The 26,662-nt window shown below is 40.8% G+C and overlaps 2 protein-coding genes and 1 long non-coding RNA gene across 4 annotated transcripts; 1 reads left to right on the top strand and 2 right to left on the bottom strand.

The window, feature by feature from the left end:
* Positions 1-333: 333 nt before the first annotated feature.
* LOC137470598 (uncharacterized) lies at positions 334-3,752 on the bottom strand. The gene is made up of 4 exons (XR_010997153.1): positions 2,836-3,752; positions 1,182-1,374; positions 643-747; positions 334-513 (listed from the first exon to the last, which is right to left on the bottom strand). It is a non-coding gene; the product is annotated as an uncharacterized lncRNA (long non-coding RNA).
* A 737-nt stretch (positions 3,753-4,489) lies between these two features.
* CCNC (cyclin C) lies at positions 4,490-22,142 on the top strand. Of its 2 annotated transcripts, XM_068184141.1 has the most exons (12): positions 4,490-4,648; positions 5,567-5,673; positions 9,176-9,260; positions 9,506-9,575; positions 11,041-11,092; positions 13,660-13,715; positions 14,993-15,028; positions 16,452-16,543; positions 17,278-17,345; positions 17,625-17,704; positions 19,617-19,735; positions 20,390-22,142. In XM_068184141.1, the coding sequence occupies exons 1-12, from the start codon at positions 4,617-4,619 to the stop codon at positions 20,442-20,444; spliced, it is 852 nt and encodes a 283-aa protein (XP_068040242.1). In that variant the 5' UTR covers positions 4,490-4,616; the 3' UTR covers positions 20,445-22,142. The 2 variants fall into 2 exon arrangements, with proteins under 2 accessions (XP_068040242.1, XP_068040243.1); XM_068184142.1 differs by lacking the exon at positions 9,176-9,260 and having other exon boundaries at positions 4,629-4,648.
* Positions 21,669-26,270, bottom strand: TSTD3 (thiosulfate sulfurtransferase like domain containing 3). Its single transcript, XM_068184143.1, has 4 exons — positions 26,141-26,270; positions 25,831-25,986; positions 25,457-25,616; positions 21,669-24,111 (listed from the first exon to the last, which is right to left on the bottom strand). Exons 1-4 carry the CDS (start codon positions 26,217-26,219, stop codon positions 24,048-24,050), a joined length of 459 nt encoding a protein of 152 aa, XP_068040244.1. The 5' UTR covers positions 26,220-26,270; the 3' UTR covers positions 21,669-24,047.
* Between the last annotated feature and the right edge of the window lie 392 nt (positions 26,271-26,662).

Here is a 26,662-nt window from a genome sequence, read left to right as displayed (position 1 = left end):
AAATAACAGGCTACCATGTGGGAATGCTGATTTTAAAAAAAAATTATTTTAAGCAAAGGTCAGTAGGAGGTGGCTGATATCCTTATCAAGAGGTTCTCAAAACAGAGCTGATGGTTTTAATAACACTTCTGTCCCTTGTTATTTATCCTCATGCTGTAAAACAAACCCTCATTATTCTAAGGTCTTTCCCTCATCTTATGAAATTATCCTGAATGTCTTTGACATAAAATATTAAATGGATGCTTCTGCAGGAGTCTGCTTTTGGTGTGGAAGTGGAAGTGTCTGTGATGGTGCTTCAAATAAAAAAAAATTCTCCCACATAAATCCTTTTCCCCCACACTGTCATTCAAAATAACAGGATCCTTATGTTCAGATACATGCATTACTGAGCAGCTGAACTTTTGTTTCATATGTATAAATATTATTTGTGGCTACTTGCTGCTGGTTTGACACATGGAGTCACATCCAGGGTTACCACTCCTCCAATCCACCTCGCTTGTTGCAAAATATAGCCTAAAAGACTACCATTATTGGGAAAAATATCGGACAACTGTCACATTACCTAACTTAGTGAAATCATAACAAAGGCTTCCATCAGAAGTGACATAACATAAGCTGGAAGGGGTTTTCAATTCCACTTACACTTCTTTTCCCTGTTCCTTCCCTGAAATGTCTCACATTCTCAGCATGTTTTGTGGAAGCTTGATTAAAGTCAGTAAATCTGGTTTTGTACCACTCATTCATTTCCTGAGGGGATATTAAACAGCAGAGGGCAAACAAGAATGCTTATTGTCAGATCTGTGAAAAGATATGTACTGTTTACAGTTATGAGATGAAGATGTAAACATGTGAAAAACCTGAGAGTATCTGCAAAGACTGTTTTTGTGTGCATTCAAGGGAAAGAGATAAAGAAAATATTGTATTTCCAATTGTGGGGGAGGACCCATGAACAAAAAACTGACCACGTATCATCCTATTTATAAGATGCGGATTGGAAGAAGCATTTTTTATGGAGAAAAAAAATCTTTCCAACTATCCTGTGTATATTTATATCTAGCAATGGACTACTAAGTATATTCAATATGTTTGTGATGGTTTTTATTAGGGGGGCAGAGGAGGAAGAGATCAGCAAGAGCTGACAGATAATTTCATCTCACAAATATGACAAAGTATAATTTTACCTGCAGGTTCTTGGCTGCGATTTTTTCATCCTATATCTGGATGTCCCTCAGAGCAGCAGCCAGGTCTGAGGCTGAGCAGGAGATATCAGCACACACAGCAGCACTGAACATCTGTTTCATGAAATCTTTGTTTGCTTGTTTTGACACACACACACAGAGGACATGGTAAATAAAGTGATCTTCCACACAGCTCCTGGAAAGGTTCAAAAGCAATGTCAAGGGGAAAAAGCTCTGTCCTGTCTGCCCCTGACATGGCCCTGCCCAGGAAAGCATCTCCCAGCTGGGCCTCCAGGGAGATGGAGTCATAATGGCACCCACACATGGCCATCAGCACCCCTGCAATGTGGGTCCACACCAGCTGCAGGCCTCCTGGCCTGGCAATGGGCCTCCCCAGCATGGCCCAGTCTAGAGGAACCTTTGCCTTTTTGCTCAAGGGATGCTGCAGGGCTGACAATGACCCCCCGCAAAGCACTGGGAGCCCCCTGGGTGCCGTTCTGCAGGGAGGATGTCCAACATAGTAGGGTGTCCCCTTGTAGGGCACTGGAGGAGCTCCAGCATGGCAGAGTGTTCCACTGCAGGGCAATGTGTACCCCAAGGAGTCTTTGCTTCTCTCTGGTTTTGGGTCTGTGGAGCAGGGAGAGTTTCCCTCGCCATAGCTCTGATACCGGTGTGCTGTACAATTCTGCAGTGCTGTGAAATGGGGTCATGCAATATGAGGTCTGTCCTGCTGGGAAAGAGACAGTCCGGGAGTCGAGCTGGCATGAATCTGTGGTGCCAAGTGCTCCCATTCCAGCAGTATCAGACAGCCCCTGCGGTGCCAGATACAGGGTAAGCAGAGCTGTTTCCCATGCCTAGTATGCAGTGCAGCAATGGCATTTATCATAGCTATGGTATATATCCTGCCCAGTCCCTACTAATATCCTGCCATACTGCAGTGTAAAATCATAGAATTGTTGAGGTTGGAAAAGACCTTTGAGGTCATCAAGTTAACCCAGCACTGCCAAGTCCACCACTAAGCCGTGTCCCCAAGTGCCACATCCCCATATCTTTTAAGTATCTTGAGGGATAGTAAGTCCACCACTTGCCTGGGAAGCCTGTTCCAACACTTGACAACCCTTTTGGTAAAGAAAGTTTATCTAAAACTTCCCCAGTGCAACTTGAGGCCATTTCCTCTTGTTCTAGCTCTTGTTTGTTGGGAGAAGACACTGACACCACCTTGCTACAACCTCCTTTCAGGGAAGCTGTAGAGTGATAAAATCTTCCCGGAGCCTCCTTTTGTCCTGGCTAAACAACACCAGCTCCCTCAGCTGTTCCTCCTAAGACTTGTGCTCCAGACCCTTCACCAGATCTGTTGCTCTTCTTTGGATAAGCTGCAGCACCTCAGGGTCCCAGAACTTGACACAGCACTTGAGGTGCACCCTCTCCAGTGCTGAGTACATCACTGCCCTGGTCCTGCTGGCCACATTATTTCTGATAAAGGCCAGGATGCCATCAGCCTTCTTGGCCACCTGGGCACACAGCTGTCTCATATTCATCCAGCTGTTGACTGTGCAGAAGCCCAAATCACCACCATGAGGGAACAGGTACTAAATCAGAGCAAGAAAAAGGCCATGGTCAGGTAGAGAAAGATGGTGAAAAAAAGAGAGATGCTCACTTGATGTGATAACCAGAAGCATGAGGTTTGCTGCTATTTTGGTTGCTCTAGTATGTTCAGTGAGGTGATGACAAGCTTCTCTGTTGCACAGCAGCCTCTGTCTCTCTCTCTGCTGATTCCTTGGTGTTGTGCTATGTTGTGTGTGATGTGGCTGTGGGTGGCTGTGATCCAGGGCATTTGCTGGCAATTTAGTTCACCTCTTTGTGACATTGACACAGCAGACTAAGTTCCTTTTCCCATACCCTGCAAAGTCCGGATATTTTGGATATTTTTTGGAGAAAGGTGTCAGGTCAGAGAGGCCCCACAGGCTCCCCACAAACCCAGCCTGTGGTTTCCATCGTGTCTCCTTATGCTGAGAAAAGAAAGGTAAAGGGTATGCAAAATATTTTTTCTCTACCTCCCTCTTCCACATTCCTATGTATAAACAGGGTCTCAAACCTAGAGTCTCTCTGGCATGTCAGAACAGTGTTCATTCTGCCAGCAAAGGCATTTAGAAACACCACTGGCTCCATCTGTCCTGGTTCCAGGCAGGACAGGCTTAATTTCTGCTGCAACAATGAGTGCCAGGGCCAGTACCTAGAGGTTATTCTATGCCACCTCGCGTCATTTTCCAGGGACAGAGCAGGAAAAAGGCTCACTTGCAGGCTGGGATAGCACTGCAGAGGGAGCGGCTGGGCATTGATGGGGGTTTCCATAGGGTAAGTGACAACTTTTTGTTTTCTTGTCATTAGTGTTGTTGCTGTTACTGTTCATTTCTTATCTCATTGTTTTTTCCAGTCAATTGTTCTTCTCTCAGTCCATGATCTTTACCTTTTGTGCCTCCAGTTCTGCTCTCCAGCCACCCACAGCAGGGGGACAAGAGGATGGGGAAGTGTGCGACTCATGGGACGTCTGGAGTAGCTTCAGTTGCAAACACGACATTTGAGAATATAATTTCTAAACTGTGACACCAATTTACCCTGTGCATCTCCCCTCTCTGCTTCATAGTTCCTAAACAGAACCTAAATTTCCCTTTAACTTACTTGTTCTCAAGTTTTCAAGTGCGTGGCATTGGTACATCTCAGATCGCACTAAGAAGCTGAGAGCCACCACAGGAAAGAGCATGGAGAGAAAGCAGGCCCATGTACTTCCTGTTTGTAGTTTAAATTTAGAATTATTAAGTAAATACCTCTAGAGGCTCTCTCCGATGAGGAAAATACCAGCATGGAGCAAGCTGAGCCGTGAAAACTTGGGAACAGATAAATTAAAGGGAAATTTAGGTGAGGTGGAGATGGCACAAGACAAGTAAGCTCTGGATCTTCCTGGCTGCTTACAGTAGAGAGAGAAGCGGCCAGTTTTGCACTGCCAGAGGGCAGGTTTGGACTGGATATAGGGATGAAATTCTTTCCATGTGAAGGTGGTGAGGCACTGAACAGGTTGCCCAGAGCAGCTGTGGCTGCCCCATCCCTGGCAGCGTTCAAGGCCGTGTTGGACGGTGCGCTAAGCAGCCTGGCCTAGTGGCAGGCGTCCCTGCACGTGGCGGGGGCTGGACCGGGTTTGGAAGGTGCCTCCTCCCGGCCCATCCCGCTCCGTGTCCCTGTGCCAGCCCGCGGGGCTGCGGGGGCCGGCGGGGCGGGCGGAACCCGCGCGCGGGGGAACGGTTCCCAGTGCCGCGTGTTGCCGGCCGGCGGCGGCCGCGGCCGCCTCCTCCTTCCTGCTGCCGGCGCGGGGGCGGCGGCGCTGTGGCGGCGGGGCCGGGGCATCGCGGGCCCGGGCGCCTCCTCCCCGCTCCGCTCCTTCCCATGGCCGGGAACTTCTGGCAGAGCTCTCACTAGTGGGTGCCGCGGCCGCGGGGCGCGGGGCACGGGTGCTGCGGGCCGCCGCCGCGCTCTGTCCATTCATTGCCAGGCCGGGCGGCGGGCACGGCGCCGAAGGGAGGCCCGGGCGCGCCGGGCGGGCGGCGGGGCCTGCTCGCCGCGGGACTCTGGCGGGAGCCGGGCTGGGGTGCGGGAGCAGCCTGAGCCGACCCCGCTCAGCCGCCGCTTGGGAAGCGTTTGGGCGCTCCGGGACAGGGGTCGCGTCCCGGTGTGGGTGCCCGCGCCACCCCCGGCTCCAGGCGCGGATCGCGGGAGCTTGGGTCCCAACACGCTTGTCCCTCAGCGGTGGGGCAGCCGGGCCTCGGCTTGGGATGGACATTAGGAAGTGCGATTGATACTGGGAACGGACTGCTCGGGGAGACGGTGGAGTCACCATCCCTGGAGGTGTTTAAGGAAAGATTGGACGTGGCACTCTGTGCCATGGTGTAGTTGACAGGGTGGTGGTTGTGGGTTGGACTCGATCTCAGAGGTCTTTTCCAACCTGATTGATTCTGTGATTCTGCCCTGAAACGCCCTCGTGCTGAGCGCGTCGAGGTTTGAATGGTGCCCGTAATGAAATGGCTGCAGCATAAACCTTGTGACTGTCAGAGTCTGAAGTCTGTAAAGCCAGCTCAGTTTGCTGCTGGTAGAGGCTGATCTCAGCCCCTGGTAGTTCATGATTTGTTGTTTGTTTGGGTTTTTTTTTTTTTTTTTTTTTTTTTTTTAAGTTGTCTTTCAAAAACCCTGAAGAGCAGTTGCTTGAGAAGATTGTTTGTGGCTTTGCTAAAAGGCCACAAGCCCTCTATCCCCAAGCCTCAATTCATAGTCTGTTTATGTAGGAGACACTCAGTATAATGTTGATAAAGAATTGCTGAAATTATTTTCCATTCCTCTAGCTTACAATGGATTTTGGATAAACAAGATCTATTGAAAGAACGCCAGAAAGACTTGAAATTTCTGACTGAAGAAGAATATTGGAAGCTACAGATATTTTTTACTAATGGTAAAGTTTTTTTTTTATTTCTGCCATAAAATTTGTGCAATGTATGCCATGTCTAAATGGAGGTTTGAGTTACTTAGAGAATGTAATGTTTTCATTGTTGTATTACATATAATTTCACAGCCTATTTTAACAAAGACTTGGAATAGAAATAATTTGTTAGTTGTACTAACACAATTCTAGGAGACTTTGCAGGCTAATTGGCTGCATATATAACATTTTAATCTGTGATAGGACGAAACAGTAAATTTTCTTATTTTCAAGAAGTTCTTATCAAAACATAAAAGGAGGAGAAGCAAGCAGAAACTGCTAAGCTAGTATATTAAAGGCTCAGTATCAAGCATTAGGACTCAGCCTGGGCTTTTGGTGGGGTCTTAGGGTGGGGTAAGTATTTTAGGTGATCTGTGCTTTCCTGTTAAACAGCAGAGTTTGGAAACTTGTTATTTGTGTTCACTTAGATTCTCTGAAACCTGCAACACAGCTCGTGTTTTGTCTTCTTCTGACTGATTTCCTAGTACCAGGTGGCTCTCAAATTGTCAACAAGTTTCTGAGAGCTGTTGCCAGGCAGCCTGTTCTCCCAAAGAATTTAGGACTTGTGTATGAAGTTGTCTGAGATTTACTTGATCTTGCAAAGCATTTTGCTATCCATGTGAATGGCCACACCTGAATATATCGGATTACAAAGGCACTTAAAATTTTCTCTGTGGAATTGTTCAATATTTTAAAAAATCTCCTTATGCAAAGGATACTGCTAACTAGTAACTTGTTTGCAAGCAGCTCTTCATATATTTTTTGCAGGAGTCCTTTAAAGTACAGAATGCTTATTTTTTTCAGCTGTCTGAACAGACTTGAGACAGAGAAGTGAAGTGACTTTCCCAGAGCCACTGGAAGATCTTATGTCAGTGCTGGAATGGTATCTGTGAAAGATACCATTGCTTCTCTCCTAGCTTAGTTATTTTTGTAACAATTGCATATGCTATAAACACGATCACTATGGATACCTCTGTGTTATTGCTTACAGGGCATCAGGAAATCAAGCTAGCAATGATTTACCCATTTGATCCGTTCCTGAAATTTCTTGAGGTTAAAAGCAAATGTCATAACTTCATAATAGAAAAAGAGACAAAAGGAAGGTTGTGGATATTTCTAAAGCTGTATTTCTATGCTAATTTTCACTAGTATTAATTTGAACTGTGAAATATGCTTTTTAAATGTTTCACTTCATTGTTTTTCTTGAGTAAACAAAGCTTTACAAAGTAAGCAAGTTAGTTTTGGTTTGTGGTTCCCAGGGTCCTTTTCCTTGGCCCTCCGTGCCTCCCCTGAAGGTAGGTGAGTGACTGGGGGCAGCTGGAGAGCAGCTCTGCCAGCATCTCCCCTGTGCCTGTACAAACACAGCCTACTCTGCAGGAGTGAGTGGTGCTGGGCTTTCTCCCCTTCTCTAGCAAAGAGGGCAGGACAGTGCAGGACAGAGGGCAGGGGTGCTCTATGCTCGGGCAGAGCTCGCTGTGTTCAAGCCCTCAGTGTGTTGTATCCTTGCCTGCCTCTGAACAGAGACCCTGCTTTGGGTCCCCCCTTGTCTCCCATCTGCACTACCTGAGAGCAGATGAGGCTTGGCCCCAGCATGTCACATTCAGTGTGTGTCAGCCCAGGAGATGGTTGTTCCCTAAAGCAATTTAAAATCTGCATGGAGAGGGGCAATTTCCTGCTGCTTCTTCATTGGAAAACAAGTGCAATAGATTACTAACTGATTACATGTCTCCCTGCAGCTATAAAGAGAAGGAAAAAGATCATCTTCTAAAGCAGTTTGAAAAAAAAAAGTAATGTTGATTTCTCTGTTTGGATCACCAAGCCTTAACTGATTTTGGTTGAGAAGTGTATTAGTTGTTTTCCCTTTTTGGTTTTGTGCAGAAGCAGTAATGTTTGTGTTAAAGGCTACAGAAAATACTCAGATTTAAAACAACTTTTATTAAAAAACCTCAAACTACTGAAACTGCTTACTTTCTAAATGTACAAGAATTAATGATTTTACAGTTTCTTTTCAAATATTAAAATAATTAAAAGCATTGGACTTTTTCCCAGCATCTACAAGCTTCCATTTCATTAAGTTTCTCTAGGCTCTTGTCCATTTTTTGCTTTTAAACCACACTTGATTTTTCTCTGACAGCAGATGGCCAAACCATTCCTGAAAATCCCATGGGAGTATGAGACATATTTGGAGAATTCTGTTTAGCCCAATACTTGAATTTTTCTGATGCCCTGGTAGTAGGACAGCTTTTTAGCCCCACGGTCAAATTAAAGGCAAAAATACGTTACAACCTCCCAAGATGTGCTGATCAAATATTTAATATTTGTACAGACATTACATACTAGGTTTAACACCATCTTCAGAAGTATTGCTTGTCCTGCTGTCACTGTCAAACTAGTCCCAATTTGGTGTTCTTCTCTAGAAAAAGAATGGTATGAGACAGACAGGGATTTATTGTTGCTTTAGGCCTTGCCAGTGGATGACAAATGTGTACCCTGGCTGTTCGCAGGGGATATGTGATAAGAGCATGGGCAAAAAACTCTCTACTTGAGTGTTTAAGTAGAGACTAAGAATTTGTGATGACTGGCAACAGAATTGTTTGCTTTTCTCGCCAATGGTCACTGTCTTGGTCTTGCTGTACTTATTTTAAATATCTACTTAAGTGTATTTTAAAATATTGTTTTTGACATTTCTCACGAGGGAGGCAAAAAAGAAGAGGGAGTCTTCACAGAGCCGCGCCGTGCTCAGAATAATGGTGGCACAGAAGTTTGGGAAAAATAACAAGTAACAACCTTATGTTTCACTGTGCCATTCTTTACATCCAACCCCTGCTCTTAATCCCAGCTTGATGCCTCTAATCTGCTTGGCACCTTTCCTTTGCCTGGGAGGCCAAACAAGAGCTACCTGCACAGATGACACCAGGGTTGTTTCTTGGCCAACTGGCAGAGGACCACTGTGATGGAGCAGCTGACTACATCCTCTGGTCTCCCACCCCCTCTCCCTAGACTAAATATGTCATTTTTTTAACACCTGCTACCTCTGCCAAATTTAATGACCGTGTTTGTGTTGGCAGCTTTACTAGTTTGAAAAAAACCCATCCATTTTGTGTGGCACTGAAGAGCTGAGGTTTTATATTTCCTGTGTCTGAATTTGTTTTGCTCTAAAATGGAATACCAGAGCTTTACCCTTCTGAGATTTGTGTTGTCATCTTCTTAAAGGTCATACTCACTTTGTACACAATGAAGTCAAAGTTCCTTTTCCTTTTTGAAGGTGTCCCCAAGCTTCCGGAGGCAGTGGTTCTTCACCTGTAGGTCCGTAGGTTTTCAGCAGCATATTGTCTCTCTAGAGCAGCAGAGGGACAAGACTGTGGTGCTGCTCCTTAGAATCCCCAGCACTAGCGGTGTTTTGAGACCCTTTGCTATTTGGTGTCAAATTGTTTAAAAAAACTTCAACTCAAGCTTTTGTTCATTTTTTTTTAAGTTATCCAGGCTTTAGGTGAACATCTTAAATTAAGACAACAAGTTATTGCAACTGCTACAGTCTACTTCAAGAGATTCTATGCCAGGTAGGACTGTTTACTATGATGGTACAAGAATAAAACATTTGCTAGGCACATTTTGGTAGCCCTTTAAAAATGCAGTTCTGTATTAAAAACAGTGCCACTTTTGTTTTCTGGATGGTGTAAAGCTTTTATGCTTTAATAAAGTTAACTTAAGCTTTGCTTTTTCAAAAGGAAGTGTGGTGCTCTTAATAGATTAATCGTTCTACATGTATGAAACAACATATTATAATTTTGTTGTAACATTTCAGATATTCCCTAAAAAGTATAGATCCAGTATTAATGGCTCCTACGTGTGTGTTTTTGGCATCCAAAGTAGAGGTATGAAGTATTACAATTTTTTAATGTAATATTATGTGATGTTTGAGAGAAGGAAAACGTTTAGGACTTTCAATTTTTTTGTCTTTCTTCATGCTTTGGGGGTTGAAACCTTCTCTTTTTTGCATAGACTTCTATAGCATTTAAGAAAAGGAGACAGAGAAGGCCTTCAAAATTTGTTTGAATTATTAACCCTGAAGTGCCTCTGAAAATTGAAAAAAAATATTTTAAATGGCTGTTTTACTGTCAGACAGTGTTTAAATATTTACATACACTGTATCTTAAATTGTGTATATCTTAAGCAGTGTCTTCTTTCTGGTGTGTTTCTCCTTATTTATGTTTACTCAAACTTTAAAACATAATTGGAATTTTTTTCCTAATTATCTTGTTCTATTTCATATAGCAAGGGATCCTCAGAGTTTACCACACTTTCATTACTTGGATTAAAAGTATGTTGTAGCTCATGCTCTGTCCTTGAGAAATTATCATAAGGATCTGACCCACTAGGGATCATGGTGAGAGGGCTCCATGCCTCCACCATCAGTGCTCCCCTTTGAATGTGGCCAAGAGTTAGTATCAGCTGAGTGCTGCTGTTAGTCCTTGTAATGCAGCAAGTTTACAGCTGTTTGAGAAGTGTCTGTGTAATGGAAAAAAGTCAAATTGGCCACTTTATGATATGTCAGCACTAAGGAGTTTTACAGAAGGAGCTCAAATACTTAATGGATGGTAGAAACAGTCCTACTAAATTAGTGGTGACATGTGATACTGTTGTCTGTACAAGTACTGTGACACTCATCAATGTTTGGAAGACATCAAGGAAAATAGCAAGAGTGTTGGAGAGAGTGCTTTTTTATCAACCATTTAAATGAGCCTTTAAGCAGGCACAGACATAGAGTGTATATACATAGATGTACCTTAAATTAGTAGTCTGTGTAGCCTTCCTTCCCTTGTAGACTTCCTAAAGCTTCTGCAGCTTTAGAGGGCAGCATTATTGATTCAGCTATGGACTTCTCTGAAAGAACACTGTATTCAGAAAATTTTCAGAGAGCTGTCTCAGCACAGGAGCTAAGACTTCACAAAAACATAACTAAAAAAGGTAGCTAATGACAGGTTTCTAAAGACAGTTTTCTTTCCAGATGGGATAAGGAAAAAATAACCTCCTTGAAGCCCTCTTCTCTCTTTTATAAAAAGAATGTTAGCCAGCTGAGCTTTTGGTGCTTTAGTACCTTTCATGAATCTTTACTGTTCCTCACAAACAACCAATAAACTAATAAATGAAATAACTTAGGTAAAGAGTTTAAACCTGTTTACCTTAAGGAAAAAAAAAGGGGTGAGGGAAAAAAAACCAAATACTACAATACTGCAGAAAGAAGCCCAGTTTAGTAAGAAGCCGTTATTTTAATTTGATAACAGTGTGAGTGTATGGTGTTTCGGGTGGTTCACCTCATTTACCATTCTTTTTCTTCAGGAATTTGGTGTTGTTTCAAATACAAGGTTGATTTCTGCTGCTACTTCTGTATGTAAGTATCAGTAATTTTCATTACACTCTAGTTAGGTATCTCTGTAGGGAGATCAGTTGGTTTCTTTGGATTTTTTTTTTAAGGTAGCTTTTTATCAAATCATGGAGGACTATAAGAGCCATTTAGAATAAAGAGCTTCTGTTTCCAAAAACAGAGACAGAAGGATCCTTTCTGTATTAGTTTTGGTTGATTATGGTTGGAACTTATGCCAGGCGTAAGTGAAAACAAAGTCATAAAACTATTGAAATTTATAAACAATCTCGAGTAGTAAATTGAATTCTGAACCACTTAAAGATAGAATTGGGAATTTACAGCTTTGTCTGTTTAGTAAAAGGTATGGCTCTGTGGAAGTACCTGTTTTAAGAATTTTTGGTAGGCTTGTATACCTTCCAATTTTTTTTAATCCTTTTTCCCCCCATCATAAAATTAGTCTTTGCACATGGTATTTATTTCTAAAAACACATTTTATAACCAATTGTTCACAATAAATTCAATAAAATTACACTGTAGTTACTTAATTCTCTATCTTTCCCACTTGCCTTTGTATTTCCTGGTTCACGTAACTTACATGTCATCCATCAAACTCTTGATGTGATGTCTTCCTTAGCTGAATGCTGTTATCTGACCCAAAAGGTCCAGCTGCTCTCAATGGGCAATTCCTGGCTGTGCTCTTCCAAATGTAGGTCAGCGCTTTCAAAATCCCTTGTAGCCATTGAGGGGACAGGTGACTGGCTGCATCTGCAGCCTCCCGATGCAGAGAGTGTATCAGTCCTTGGGGCTGGCTGTGTGACAGTTCTGCCACCAGGAACTGAAACACATCTTCAGTGCCAGCATGACCAAGACCAGTACTGCATTTAGCACTGAGAGTTGCTATTTTTACATCAGAAGCATCATTGTGTGGAAGTTTTGATGCATAAATGAGAAGGTTAGATGGATTTTGGTAAATATGCTGATTTTATTTTGACATCTAGTTCTTAGCTGTGCTGTTTCTCAAAATTCCAGTCTCAGGACCTTATAGAAGATTTTCCCCACAGTTCTTCCTTCAGACCTAGAAGTCCTGTCAGCCCTGATAAGTACTATGCATTCATGGAAGCGGGGGCAAAACGCAACAGGCTTTCTCCAAGCATTTATTCTTTTATTCTACCTGGTCTTCCTTTACCAGAGTTGCTTCAGTAGCACACAGCAGTTTTTGTGAGGTCTTAATACCAAAGGCATGAAAAGATGAGGCAAGACAAGTAAAAGCAAAAACAAGCTAACAAAAGGGGTGACTAATGTAATAGTGGCTGGTTTAAGAGGTTTGCTTGCTTTTTAGCTCAGTAGCAACATGAAGTTAACAACACTTGCTTCCTTTGTAAAGAAGATGATCTTTGCCTGGTTTTCAACAACCTCTTCAAAAGATTTTTCTTCTGTTAACATATCTCACTAAAAATACAGCTCCGTGTAGTGATTGTGTCTGCAGTTTGCTTTGAGGGAAAAATACTTCTTCTCCCTTTCGTCTTTTTCAAATTGGTATTTTTTTACCATTTACACTTTCAGTTTGCATACATCTTGAGAAAATACTATATTAATTCTTCTCTTTCTTGAAATAATTAAAATTTCCAACCAGTAGCCCAGTTTTGGTGTCCTACAACAAATTTTCTAGTGAAGTTCACCCTAGGTCTAAATGGTGAATTCTTTGGTCCAGGAGGACTGATGCTGTCTTTTCTTTCAAGTTAATGTCATACTGATTTTCTAGAAGTAATATTGATAGTATTATTTAATAATATACTGTCTGTCATTAATATATGGAATATTGTCCACTTCCAGGGTGCTAAATGTTACTTATTTTCCTTGGACAACAAGGACTTAAAATAGCTTTTTAAATGTTTTATGTGTCAAATCCACATCTTCAAGTGTTCTTGTTTTTCTTTGTTCAGCATTCTAACATGAAATCACTCTGGTTTTGCATATTAGCATGCTTCTTACCAGTGCACTAACTGTACTCATTCTCCGTGTAAAATACACAAAGATTAATTAAATATCTCAATTGGAGATAATCATTACATTATGGACCTGCAAGAAGTCTGTCTGAGCTCCTTTACACTGCCTTTGGGCTTGCTTTTCTAAGACTTCATTAGTTATTTTAAAATCTTGCATGTTGAAGGATCAAACCTATATAAAAAGTTTCACATGAAAGTTCCATTTGGATTTAGTGTTGGAACTGAGATCCTGAACATCAGTAGCTGGAGAGCTCTGTGAGTCGTAACGTGTGGGAAGTTAGCTGTCTCTGAGCTAGTTGGTGGTTAACCAGAAGACTTAATAGTGTCCAAAGCAGCAGTCAAATGTCTGGCTGAGTATCTGTGCAAATCTGGGTTTCAGGTGTATTTCTCTTTCCTTTTCAGGATCTTAAATCTTGTAACTTACCTCTTCTCTTTGAAATACACGCCTTTTGTACCGAAAGCCACAAACTGAAATTCTGCTGCCAGGTAGATTTGAAGGGCTATATACAGATGAATGAATAGAAAGGGAAAGGAAGTAAAAGTATTAATTACATTATTTTTAACATACTTTTTTCTGTTTTACTGTAGTGAAAACTAGGTTTTCATATGCCTTTCCAAAGGAGTTTCCTTATAGGATGAACCATGTAAGTATGCTATTTGAAATACAACTTGATCAAATAAATTAGTAATTGTTAGCAGAAAATTATTTCTTTTAAATACTAAGAAAGAAATGTTTTCATACTCATATGTCAGATTTGTTCATGATTAGTTTTGTGTAGAATATTTTGAAAGTTACTTTTAAAAATAATAAAAATCTTATGTAACCTCCTTTCCTAAATTGTTGACAGGAAAGACAAGTGATGCGATAGGGTGACTGAAATGGTAGTTTTTCTATAGCGTGCTGAGAAAAGAGATTTAGGGTTTTTTGAATATTCTTGTTTACAAATACATTCCTCCAGGGGAAGTAAATGGCCTTTGCACCTGGAATGCTTCCAAGCTTGCACACATGAGCCATGAGTTGGCTTACAGAAAGCAGTTTTATTTTTGCCTGTAAAATTTAATGGCTCTTGAAGGATAGTTTTTAATTAGTACTTAAAATTTAAATTTTCCAGTGGTTTTCAAGATATTCTCAGTCACAATAATGTGAAGTTTTGTAGTTTTTCTTAAAACCAATTTTGACTTGTGCTGTAGAATTTTGAAAGCTAAACATCTAAATAGTTTTAGATTGGCTGTAACAAATACTACTTTTTTGTTGGTTTGCTTTTTACCCAATCTAGAAAGCCAAATGATACATCAGAATATAAAATACCTAAGACCTTATAATAAAACTGCACTGCTGTTTTATAGGTAAAGGCAAATGGAAATACATTTTGGAATACAGCTTTCATATAGCTAAAGTAGTCCAGTCTTTTCCTTCATGTCGCCAATACATCACCTTCTGTATTGAGGGTGAGAGCTGATATAATTGCTACAATTGTACAGAATATTTCATATGAAATTAAATCTGAAGATGTTTTGAAAGGTTATTTGACAACTTAGTGGGCTGAAGAAGATGCTCTAATTCTACAGAAGAACTTCTCTAATGCTGTGAAGTTTTTATGCACTGGGAACAATTTACTGCTACCAGGTGTTGAAACAAATCAGGCAAGTGCTGCCAATGAAGCAGTCTTTCACAGCAAACTTGATGCAAAATATTTAAATTGTTTGTTACTATGACTGGAGTTGAGTTATAATAGTGATAAGGCAATAGCCAATAATAGTTTTATTTTTGTTTGGTTTTGTAGTTTCAGAGAAAATGCATTTTGGACTGTTTGAAATAGTTGTTGAGAATTCCTGTGCATTTGTGATGTTAAACTGTCAGTTAATTTTTTCTGCTGCCTGAAACATTCTGCTTATTAACGGTGATTTTGCTTCTTTGCAGATACTAGAATGTGAATTCTATCTCTTAGAATTAATGGTAGGTTGGGTTTTTTGGTGGAACTGCTTCTGTTTTTGTGAGAGGTAATTTTATCTAAGTCCTGATGCAGAGACTGGGATGTCAGTGTCCTTTTTTCCCTAGATGGAATGGCCAGTTATGACCATGAAGAGTTATATTCTTTCTATGCCCTCTCCTTCTTGCCTGGAAGAATCTGGGGCTACACTTATATGTTCTAGCAGAAGGTGTGGGTACTATCCCATTCAGGCTAGTCTATAACAACCTAATAATTAGAGTAATCTTCTAGGAAGTGAGATGAGGGTTTGAATCCTATGAGGAAGAAACTGAATTCAGGCCTCCCATTTTCTGAGATGGTGCTGTATCTATTAGGCTGTTGGATGAAAGGAACGCAGTGGGACATTTTCTTCCAGACCCTTTGAAAGAAAGGAGCCCTACCTATTTTTCTAAGAGTAGCTATCCCATTGCTGTGTTTGCTCAGGTAGCTGAAAGGGGGCAACCCAGGCTTCTTAAAGGGCTTGGGTAAAGCAGTACTTCATTTCTGCATATGGCTTCGACTTGGATGGGTTAAGCACTGAATTCTACCACTAGAGTAATACTGTACTAGAGTAGTTCTGCTCAAGTGCAGAGAAAAGGAATGAGAAACCAGGGAGCAGCTTAGTGAGTTAGACAGCAGATGAGAGAATATGTTTTGGGAACTGAACACGTAGGAGATCAGATCAAAGACTTTGTTTGTACCTACAAGTTATTTTAATACAGTTTTTCTATTCCTGTGTAGATTTAGTCCTTGGTACCTCTGCTATACATGGCAGTAACTCTTGAGTTTTGTATACAGAAGTTTTAGCACAAGCAGTTGCATTTACAAGAAGTTATATTTTGGGGATTCACTTATTTTTCCAGTATGCTATACAATATATAGTGTGTGCAGTGATGGTGTTTCACAAAAGCGTTCAGCACATGTAACTTAATGTGGCTTTTCCCTGTAGTATCCACACATTTGGCTGCTTTTAGCAAGAGGTTTATTCCTTCTTGTTTACCTGGACCTGGGGGGGGGATTTGAGAGCAGTAGAATTTTTCTTTTCTTTCTTTCCAAACCAGCATCAATTATTTTGGCATGCTCTTCATGTATGGTATTTAGTAGCAGACTGTTTTCTGGCAGTGTTTTGTATATCCAAGTGGGAATTACGGGTTTGTAAGCTAATGTGGTTTCAGTGTGCTGCAGATGTGACTTTCTGTGTCTCTTAGGGGAAGGACATTGACAGACTGGCAACTGTGCTGTGTAATGTTATTCTAGAGAGAGCATTGCCCTCATTAGCGCAGGGCTAGGTGTTAGAATGCTACCTAAAAAAATCATCAGTAATTGACTTGTAAACCAAATGTTTTAATACGAACTGACAACATGCTCTGCATTGAAATCTGACTTCTGTCCCGATGACATTTTTCCTAGGACTGCTGTTTGATAGTATATCATCCTTATAGACCTTTGCTCCAATATGTGCAAGATATGGGCCAAGAAGACATGCTGCTGCCTCTCGCATGGTAATGAAGACAGTGGAAATAGTTCCTCCTTTTGTCAAGAATGCACGTGTTTAATAGTTATGCTTCAAAGGTGGTTAAGCTTTTGCTGAACCAAGCAGGCTTAGCCATATTTGAATACAAAAGGTGCCCTAGCTAACCTGTGCAGGTGTATGTCCCTGACTCAGCTTATTCTGTCTTTAACCCTGTAATGATTTTACTTTGCAGTGGTCTAATTTTTATTTTTTAGAGTAGCTCTAATAGCACAGTTTTAACATTTCTGAATGGAGACTATGAGTAGAGGAAATTTCTTTTTGTCAATGTTGTCTTTTTGTTGTAGCATGTCATAGGAGGTAGAAGCAATATATAGGGTTGTTTAGCTGTGTTAGCAGAGCTCTTATTCTTCAACTGTTTTAAATACAGAAAGACAGTAGAAGTACTACTTTTATTCTAGCCTTTATTTATCTGTGAGACAGATAATTATTTAATGGTATACATACACATAAATTCCAGAAAGATATTTATTTACTAAAATAATGTTTCTAAATAAACTTCTGCTGTAACTACAACGGAAAAAAAGAAAGACTTTAAGAGATTTTTACAAGGGGAAAGATCTCTTTCCTTGATGCTTTGCCCTGCAGCCTCATTGCTTCGACCATCTGGAAAACTGGCAAATTATTTGTAAACCAACAGCAGTTTTGGAAGGAATATAGTCTAAAGGTGATTAGGAAGATACTTACAAGTTCTTTTTTGCACAGGAGGATAGTGAATGACACATATAGAACTGATCTTTGTCTGCTGTACCCTCCTTTCATGATAGCTCTAGGTAAGTTAACAATTCATGCCTCTTGTCATGTTTACTTGGATGTATTCTGTGCACTGTCCCATCACAAGCATTCCTCAGTGCCCTCATATGGTGCTGCAGGTTGTGTCTCATACAGCATTGACACTGTAGCCTTGCAACTTAAAAAGCCTTAAAGAAAAGTCAGATAATTAATCCCCAGTTTTCTCTGTTGAAGTGCATAGGGTTTATAAAAAATTGAATGCTTCTAACTGTATTGGGAGTGTATCTTTATTCAATATCCATGTCACCTGGTCTTTGCAGCTTGCCTACACGTGGCCTGTGTTGTCCAGCAGAAGGATGCAAGGCAATGGTTTGCTGAGCTATCTGTTGATATGGAAAAGGTAGTCTATTTTTTATTCCCACCACTTGTTATGGACTGATCAGAAATGGTAGTCATGCTTGTCTTTCACATACATCCACAATACTGATTTGAACTTAAAATTCAGTGCTCTTGAAGGATGCTGTTGCAGTTAGGCAGATCTCTTTGGAAGGGAGACAATGTCAGGTTATTTGGTTATCACCCTGCTCTGAAAGTCAAGAAAAAAACATTGCATAACAGAAGAGCATTGCTGGTATTGCTGTTTTCCAGACAGAAATATAAACCCAATATCTTTTACATTGTTTTCCAGAAAAAGAATTCCCAGCGTTTTTCAGTCACACAAGATTGTCAGTAGGAGTTTTACTTTTAAGTTCAAGTGCCTGTGATTTTCTGATTCACTTTTCAGCATCATGCCAGCACACCATTCTCTTTTTCTCCTTGTAAATGTGCAGAGTATAGCATAGTGTAGAACATTTTCAACACTTTCAGGATGCCCCAGCACCGTGACTTCAGTCAGTGCTAAACAGGGAGACACCAAGATCATTCAGTTGAGTTCCCTGCTAATGCAAATTCTGTGTCAAATAATCCCCTTCATTAGTTTATTAGGTTTCAGGGTGCAGTTGTCCTTGTACTAACAATGTTCTTCATCCTCACTAGTATCTTTTACTTTTTAGGTTGGCTTCTTTAACCTTTATTTAGCTCCAGCAAGCAAATTGAAATAGTACTTATATTCCTTATCACACTGTTTCACCTAGCACATATTTTTTCAGTCTTTTTTTGAAACTGAGTGTCTGGAATTAAATAGCCTGTTATGACTGAGAGGTACCGTTTCCCTCTGCGCTCTTGGTATTGCTCTTTATCCCACTGATGTTACGGCATTGTGTTTGTATTCCAGGATTTGTCTTGAAATGTAAACACAATGTGGATGCTATGCTGCGTGGAGAGCTCTGTGAATTCTGCTGTCATACATTTAAAGGCAGGGTGATAATAAACTGGCAGCAAAGGAGAACCTGCATATATTTAATAGATAAAATTACCATAAGCTTGATACTGAATATCTTTGAATGTTTACTTGTATTGATTCTTATGTCAGTGATAAAGCCTAAGTTTGATTTTTCTCACATGAACACCATGGGCATGGTGAAGCACCAACTGTGACTTTCATTTCAAAATATATTGCTCCAGCACTTAATCAAAGCTCGTGTATTGAAGAAAGAAGTCTACTTTATTAATTTAGAGAATGATGAAACATATTATGAATGAAACATTCTCCAGCTTTTATATAGAATATTACACTAGAAATTTAATAGGAAATTAAGGTACATAGAAAGTCCAAACTGGTTTGGAATTCTTACGCTTCCAGAAGCAGAATATGAAGACTCAACAATTCTTATTATATGTATATAAGAATGTAAGAAGTATTTAAAAACTCTTTGGCTCTGTTTCTTGGAAAGAAAGAGTTCAGATGACTGTTTTGTGGTTTTGGGCTTTTGTTTTCCCACACTGTTCCCCTGATATGTATAGAACATTGATAATCATCAGTTACTGTATTGATAATGCATGGTCATATAGCTGCAGTCATGCTGCCCAAGTTTGTATTTTTCCAGGAGCTTAGTTATAAGCTGTGTCAGTAGTTGCAAATAAATAAATAAAATTTTTAAAAAGGTATTTAGTTTGTAGGGGAAGAGAAACAGTAAATACAGTTGAAAGGGAAAGTATTCTGTTCGGGCTTCGATTTACAATTAATCAAAAAACTAATTAAATGCTTTTTTGTGACCAGATTAAGTGTGAGACAGCTCTGTTTATAATACAAAAAATTTGTTGCTTAGCTTCGGTTTGGGGCCTGTTTAGTTAATTGCACCCTTAAACAGGCTATGACAAAGGTGAAGTCACTATCGTGTCTGACCTTAGGCTCTCTTTTATTTCTAATACAGATTTTAGAAATAATCAGGGTTATTCTGAAGCTGTATGAGCAGTGGAAGAACTTTGATGAGAGAAAAGAGATGGCTACTATTCTTAGTAAAATGCCTAAACCAAAACCACCTCCAAACAGGTACAGTACTTCCTTATTGCATCTTTCCTATGGAAAAGCTAGGCTGTGATCTTCCAGAATGTGTAAATGTTCAATTCAAGGTGTAGTGTATGTTTTTATAGTGCAGATGTTTCTGATACAAAACCAGCCTGATTGTTCAGGAGCTAGTGGGAAGCATAACATTCATTTATCTTCCGGAGAGCGTTAATGTGATTAGAATGTGATCAATACAGCTCAGCAAATGTAAGGAACCCCAGTGTGAGGCTCCATGGCTGGGCCAGATTCAGTGGAACTGGGCCTGCCTGATGTATTTAATTACTGTGATTAAATATCACTGCTGGGAATCTGCACATGCAAATTCCTGTGCACATGCTTATGTAATGTGAACTTTGCAATGTTGACTTCAGAAGCAGATTTAGCAGGCAGCTTCATGGATGTATATTGAAATTATTATTCACATAAATATGGTGAAGTTATTTATGCATGCTGAGAATAACCTCTGCATTTTTAATTAAACTGAGCGGAATATTTTGACCTATTTATGTATATGTTGAAGTATTTTCTTTCCAAAGATTTTTATTACTTTCAGAATACTGTATTTTTTAATTTTTAAAAAGGATAAAATGTAATGTGATGCTTCTTATTGAAGAGATATGTTTTTGTTTTCTTTAACAGTGAAGGAGAACAGGGTCCAAATGGTAGCCAGAACTCTAGTTATAGCCAATCTTAAGGCATTCCAAAGAATTTCTTTATGGACCACTTTGACTCAAGACATCCTGGGATATTTCCTGTGTTCATGAAATGGACAGAAGGTTTTAGTGACATCTTTGACAAAGAACTCGAAGAATAAATGGCTTGTTTGTGTCAAGCATTTTGAAAGCTTTTTCTCTAAAATTATATCATTTTCTCTGACGCTGGAGCAAATGTGCTAAGATTTTTCAGTGTAAGGAATCAAACTTTAAACCAAGCTGCAAAAGATTGATGTTTTTCACTCAAAACAAATAGTTCATTATTGGTTTTATTTGTGTTGAAGTGAACTATTTTTAGAGTGACAGTAACCCGAGGCCTAAGTGTAACTGTATTAATGACTTGTGTTGTCTTCATATTGTTTGTGACTGAAGGAAGATAGTGCACTCTGTGTTGAATCTATCCATTACCTTCAGTTTTGATTTTTGATTTTAAAAAAATAAATACAGATTCTGCAACAAGTAACACACAGTCCTTCAGAAACAAATGCCTAGAAAAGCCTGTAAAGAATATTGCTACAGTTTTAATGAAAACTGCAGGAAAGAAAGTCAGTTTCTATTTTTGGGTTTAAAAAAGCTGTATTCCTCAGTAGATCTACTTGGTTGTTTTTGCCACGATACAGTAGCCCAGTTTGCCAGAGAAGTGCAATATGTATAGTGATTCTGCAGTTTTCTGAAACATTTCAAGTGTTAGAAATTAAGACAACCCAACATACTAGGGTTTTTTTTTTTTCAAATAAATGTACTGTATGGTACAATTGGAATATTTCACAGTCAAGTACAAATCTGGATATTATTGCTATTTTTTATGGTGGATTTTATTGTAGAAAAGATATACACTGTTAGTCTGCCTTCACTGTTAATGTGAATTTGTGTGGTTCATTAGAGAGTTTATTTAAGAGGATCAAGTGTTTGGTGAGCTTCATACTGGCTAATTTTAATTGGGGTGTTAGGAGCAACTCTAGAATAACTGAAATGGGATTCCTTGGTTACCTTTGTGCTGGAGAAAATGAGATTTCTTCAAACAGAAGGCCATATCCTGCGTTCCTTACTCAGGCAGATATCCCACTGAAGACAGGAATTGGCCTTAACTGATTACTTGATTTTTTAGATAACTTTGTTTCTAACTAAAGTTCTGTACAACTTTATTTTGAATGATAATGCCAACTTGCCCAAGTATAAAAGTTGTATGATATAGTTCAGTAACATTGTTCTTTTTCTTTTGTTGTTTTTTGATTGTTTATTTTCCTGAAACAACACATTTCACTGCTCTGAAATCCTGGAGGGAGATTGAAAACATGTGCTCTATGATGTGTCTTGGTTTGAAAAACTGGCCCCTTAAAAAACCCACCTGTTTTTCCAAATACCTGTCTTTGTAATTGGCTGGTTTTTCAGTGAAATATAACTGAAGTGGTTTTATATGTAGCCCATTAGGCTACTAGCATTTAATTCTGTTTAGGCTATTTTCATAAACCATTATGTGAACCCACCCCAGGCACTTTGGTGAGGTGGAAAAAATATACATTTTGGTCTTTGCTACTTGGTTGCCATTTGATCCATACCTTTTATAGACACTTGATTGATGAAGTGGAATTTGGCTATTTTGCTTTCATTTCCTGAAGTCTAAAATGTGCGATTTGTAATGTGGACTTGGGGAATAGAAATAAATCAAAGCAACTTGACCTCTGTTGTCTGGAGTAATTAAACAGGAACTATTATTTAGGTAAGCATCAGTCTTCTCACATATACCACGTAATCTGCCAGGAAAGTTCATGTTTTGGAATTGGGGAAATTAATGAAGAATTCTGGCTAGAGTGATAAAGTTTTTTCTTAAGAAAAGATTTAATCACTGCTGCTGAAGAGTCTTTGCAGACTTCACACCTAAAGCACAATGAGACCTATATCTTGGAGCTAAAATGTCAGGCATTTCTTGATGGTACCTAGAAGTTTCTTAAGGCATTTCTCTACTGGGAAGATGAGGCTAATTTTACCAGCTTTGATACCAGTAAAAACAGTGAAAGGCAATAAAGTGCAGTCAAAAGATCTGGATTCAGTGAAGACAGTTTTAAAAAGATTTAATTTTGAACGACAGGAAATGGAACATAATGTGAATTCAACAGTCTTGTTACTAAGCATGCAGAAAAAAATCATCTTTCTTGTGCTTCATGTCAAAGGAGAGGTGCATAAAAATGTGGTATCTCACTGAAAGACAGGTAGCTGAAACTCTTCACAGATTATATGGCAACAGGTGACTCTTAAAGTATCAAAGCAAACACAAACAATCTATGCCAAAAAGACTTGAAGAAAAATCCCAAAGGAAACAAACTGGATCAGACAAGTTATTTAACTCAAACCTCATCATTTGGAAGGCAAATTAGAAAGGATCATCTAATTTGGTAAGTTATAAGTAGTTTGAGCAAAAATCTTGAAAAAACCTACCACGATTAAAAAAAAAGGATAATAAAAAAGAGGTATACAGTAATTTTCCCATTATAAAAAAACCAATCCACAGCTCCTCAGTTCAGAAAAGACAGTAGGTCTAGAAAAATCACAGGTGGTGTGAAGACTGATAAGTGACAACTGCTCACTTCTGACAGAAGAAACCAGAGCAGCTGATGAATACATGGCAAGTTGGGAAGCAACAAAAGGAAAGATTTCTCACCACTGCTGTGTCTGATTGGAGTTTCTGTTGAAAATTTACAAATACCCAAATATAGTAAGACATGCAAAGCCTGAAGCACTCTGAGTTGTAAATGAGAGGAATCTGGAGATTGTACCACTACATACTAATCCTGTTTTCTGCTCTTCCTCAGATGTTTCTGCCAAACAGAAAATAATGGGCTAGATAGATCTGGTGTAACACAGAATAACTTACTTTTTGTGGTTATGTAGTTTTAGGTATTCCCAAGAAATGTTAATTTAGTTACAAAAGGAAGCATTTGGCTGCTCATGACTAAGTACTGACTTCGTTGATTAGAGTGCCTTGCTTTGTTCATTTGTATGCTGAAGTTTGGTGGCTTGATCAATACAGCTAAGCATGATGAATTATACATTTAACTAAATCCTGAAATCCTCTATATAGTCTTACCTTAATGATCTTCAAAAGGCATTGTTAGTCCTGGTGAGGCCTGGTACAACACAGCCAGCAGTGGTTTTCTGTTGTCCCCTTGACCCCTTGATACTAGAATATCTGCAGTTTGACTATTCTAAACAAACTACCCGACACAGGTATTTGAGAAATAATAATTTTATTTGTCCTATCATCATTAGTTTGAACAGTCATAATCTACATCATACAAAAAAGTAAACGTAATCTGCACTCAGGTTCTCTTCACATGCATCCACTGAAACCATAACCCAAAGTAAAGGTTGAAAGGTTGAACAAATTTAATGTCTTCTGTTTGTGTCATAGTCTTTGGGTATAATTTAAACCAAGCAGTTGATATGCACGGCCGTTTGAAGGTGAATGTCCGTTTACACAAGAAGCCAGTAGTGAGCTTTATTATGGAAGTGGAATGCATGTGGTTTGTTAAAACCTATAAACCATCCTGAAGCCTTGATAAGGGTAAGGGGTGGGGCTGTCATCTTCATTTCTTTTCTGGAGGTTCATGTTTTACCCAGTCGTCAAAGCCACCAGCATACTGCTGAACTCTGAAAATATGCAGAAGATACCTTTCTCAAGAAGAGTCCTTAATATTGTCTCAAAGAGGACACAGCCAAAAAAACCCAAAACTAAAAGTAAAAAATAAACACCCAAAACCCTACAAACAAACAAACAAAAAACCCCTACAAAAAACCAGATTAAAATAAAGAGAAAACACAGAAATTCTCTGCAACCATATACACTTGTACCTAGCTTCAATGAGCCAGATGGACATTCCTTTGCTCTAATACTGCCTGCTTCCATTCAGTGAGTTCTGTAACTCTTCCAAATGACATGTTGGAGCTCAAACATCAAGCAAGAAATAGTAGCTGGATCAATGAAACAGTTGCCAGTTCTTTTTTAAAAGAGTGAGAAGAGACTCATAGCAGTGGGAGATTTACACATCTATTTATTATGTCTAATACTGTCACCAAATAAACCCTGCACACTGATCTTTACTTCCTTGCAAACCTATATGCTCTACAGGTCTGATACCAACCTGTGCAAAACTAAACTCTGTAAAACAAAAATCCACTATGCAAAACAATACTGACACCTTCAATTGGGCATCATGAAAAACGGGTAATGGAGGATATTTTTCACTCTGAAACAAGAACATGCTTCCACACTTATGACTAGATTAATATGAATGTTCCAGTTCCTGAATTGCAGTTCAGTGAAAACATGAGCAAATAACCAATGTCTTAAATTTTATCTGCAGTCTTCCAGACAGTGAGGCACCTTCCAAAGATAGGTTTAACAATTCTGCAAAACAAATGCTGCATTTCAGTCTATCATAATCTGATTGTTTTGTCAGCTATTGCCTTCACTGCTTTACTCCTGGCAAATAATCCAGAGCTTTACAGGAAGTGAAGGCATCCTTTGTCAACAGTGAACTGTAAAGGCAGAACTGCAATTCAATAAAGGGTGTGGTTTCTTAAACTATTTAATATTGTACTATTACCAAAGCAAGCAGTTCACCTTTACACTCTTCCTGCATCTCAGGACTAGTGCTCATGGAGCTCTTTAAGGAAGAAACATCTCAGCAAGGGAACCCTACGAGGCAGAAGGACCCTTCAGTGGCAGAGTGGTCTTGCAACAGTTTGTGTCACCAGCGGCCCATGTGCAGAGCTGCTAAAAGGTTCTTTCAGAGGGCGGTACACCTCACTTTGCTGCAACACCCAATGGCATCCTTCAAGGTTCAGGGGAGACAAGAGGAGGTGTCTAACTCAAACACCAATTCTTTTGTTCATATTCCACATGTAAATTTTTACCCTTGCACACAAGGTGTATATGTGTTCACCTTCATGGGGGGAAGCAGCATTTATCCCATCCTTACACACAAAGTCATACCTGCTGAAACCCAAGGACATGGCAAAAGCAAGTGCTTGTTTACTTCTTGTTCCTGCCAAACAGGAGAAAACCACAGGGTCTGACTTGGATGGCATTTTTTGATTATACTGCTCCTTGAACTCCATTGGGTCCATTTGTAGGGCTTCCATTAATTCACCCACTGGGAAATAGAGAAAACAAGCTATTGTTTATTCTCCATCCAAAGACAGGTTCACATCGCAAGACTTCTTACTAACTCCTCTGGAGGGAACGTTCAGCCTGATTACATGCCAACAGCTTTTTAGCAGCGTTCCTCTTTGCTCAGTCACCACCACTTGACCATTCCAGCCAGGAGGAACACCCGACGCCTGCAAATAGCGGCACTGGCAACTTACGGGGTATGTTGATGGACTCCGGGATTTTTCCAAACCTGTCGATCTCCCACTTCTCCCGCACGTCAATGTGAAGGACGTTGGCCTTCTTCAAGTCTTTGAGCTCCTGGTAGGAGAGGTTGGGCGGCGCGGCGGCGCAGAGGCTGCGGCAGGTGGGGCCTGGCGGGGAGGCACAGCCGGTCAGCCCGGCCGCGGGAGCCGCTCGGGGCGCGGCAGCGCCGCCGAACGCAGCCACACGGGGCTGTCCCCGGGCGCCGGCCAAGCTCGCCCCCGCCCGCCCCGGACAGACCCACCCCCGCCCGCCCCCGCTCACCGGGCGCTGCCGCCCGGCTCCAGCCGCCGCCCGCCGCCCGCAGGGCCCGCGCCGCCCGCCACCAGCCCCCGAGCCCCATCCCCGCCCCCTCGGCGATGGCGGCCGCGCAGCCAGGCCCGGCCCGGCCCGGCCCAGCCCGGCCCAACCCAGCCCAGCCCCGCCGCCCGCCTCCGCCGGCGGGGAGGAGACACCGCCTTCTGCGCAGCGGGGAGGAGGCCCGCGGCCTCGGCCGCCGCTGGCCCGCGCAGGGCAGCGGGGAGCGCCGCCGGCGTGGCCACGCGTGGCACCTGCCGGGTCACACAGACACGGCCTCCGGCTTCGGTGCATCCAGCATTTACCCTGCATTGCCTGGGTAGGGTAAATTCTACCATCCAACCCAAACTGTGGAGACGCCTGAAGGTACCAAAGGCTGGGAGATGAAAGAGAGATGAGGATTTTTGATGCCAAATCCAATTTTAAAAACCCCAGCCTGTGAGTGTTTCACCGAGGAGAAAAGGTGATTTTAGCACTGGCCTGCACCGC

This window comes from Anomalospiza imberbis, chromosome 3 (assembly GCF_031753505.1).
Source record: "Anomalospiza imberbis isolate Cuckoo-Finch-1a 21T00152 chromosome 3, ASM3175350v1, whole genome shotgun sequence".
NCBI lineage: Eukaryota > Metazoa > Chordata > Aves > Passeriformes > Viduidae > Anomalospiza > Anomalospiza imberbis.
Note: the sequence above shows the minus strand (reverse complement) of the source record. Positions and strands in the feature narration are given on the sequence as shown.

Excerpts from the sequence above, each read along its gene's own strand:
- CCNC (XM_068184141.1), top strand. The coding sequence starts at position 4,617 with ATGGCCGGGAACTTCTGGCAGAGCTCTCACTA. Across the intron at positions 11,093-13,659 it reads TTCTGCTGCTACTTCTGTAT|TGAAAACTAGGTTTTCATAT; the intron begins GTAAGTATCAGT and ends GTTTTACTGTAG. Across the intron at positions 15,029-16,451 it reads TCTATCTCTTAGAATTAATG|GACTGCTGTTTGATAGTATA; the intron begins GTAGGTTGGGTT and ends CATTTTTCCTAG.
- TSTD3 (XM_068184143.1), bottom strand. The coding sequence starts at position 26,219 with ATGGGGCTCGGGGGCTGGTGGCGGGCGGCGCGGGCCCTGCGGGCGGCG. Across the intron at positions 25,987-26,140 it reads GAGCCGGGCGGCAGCGCCCG|GCCCCACCTGCCGCAGCCTC; the intron begins GTGAGCGGGGGC and ends CCTCCCCGCCAG. Across the intron at positions 25,617-25,830 it reads GGAGTCCATCAACATACCCC|TGGGTGAATTAATGGAAGCC; the intron begins GTAAGTTGCCAG and ends TCTATTTCCCAG.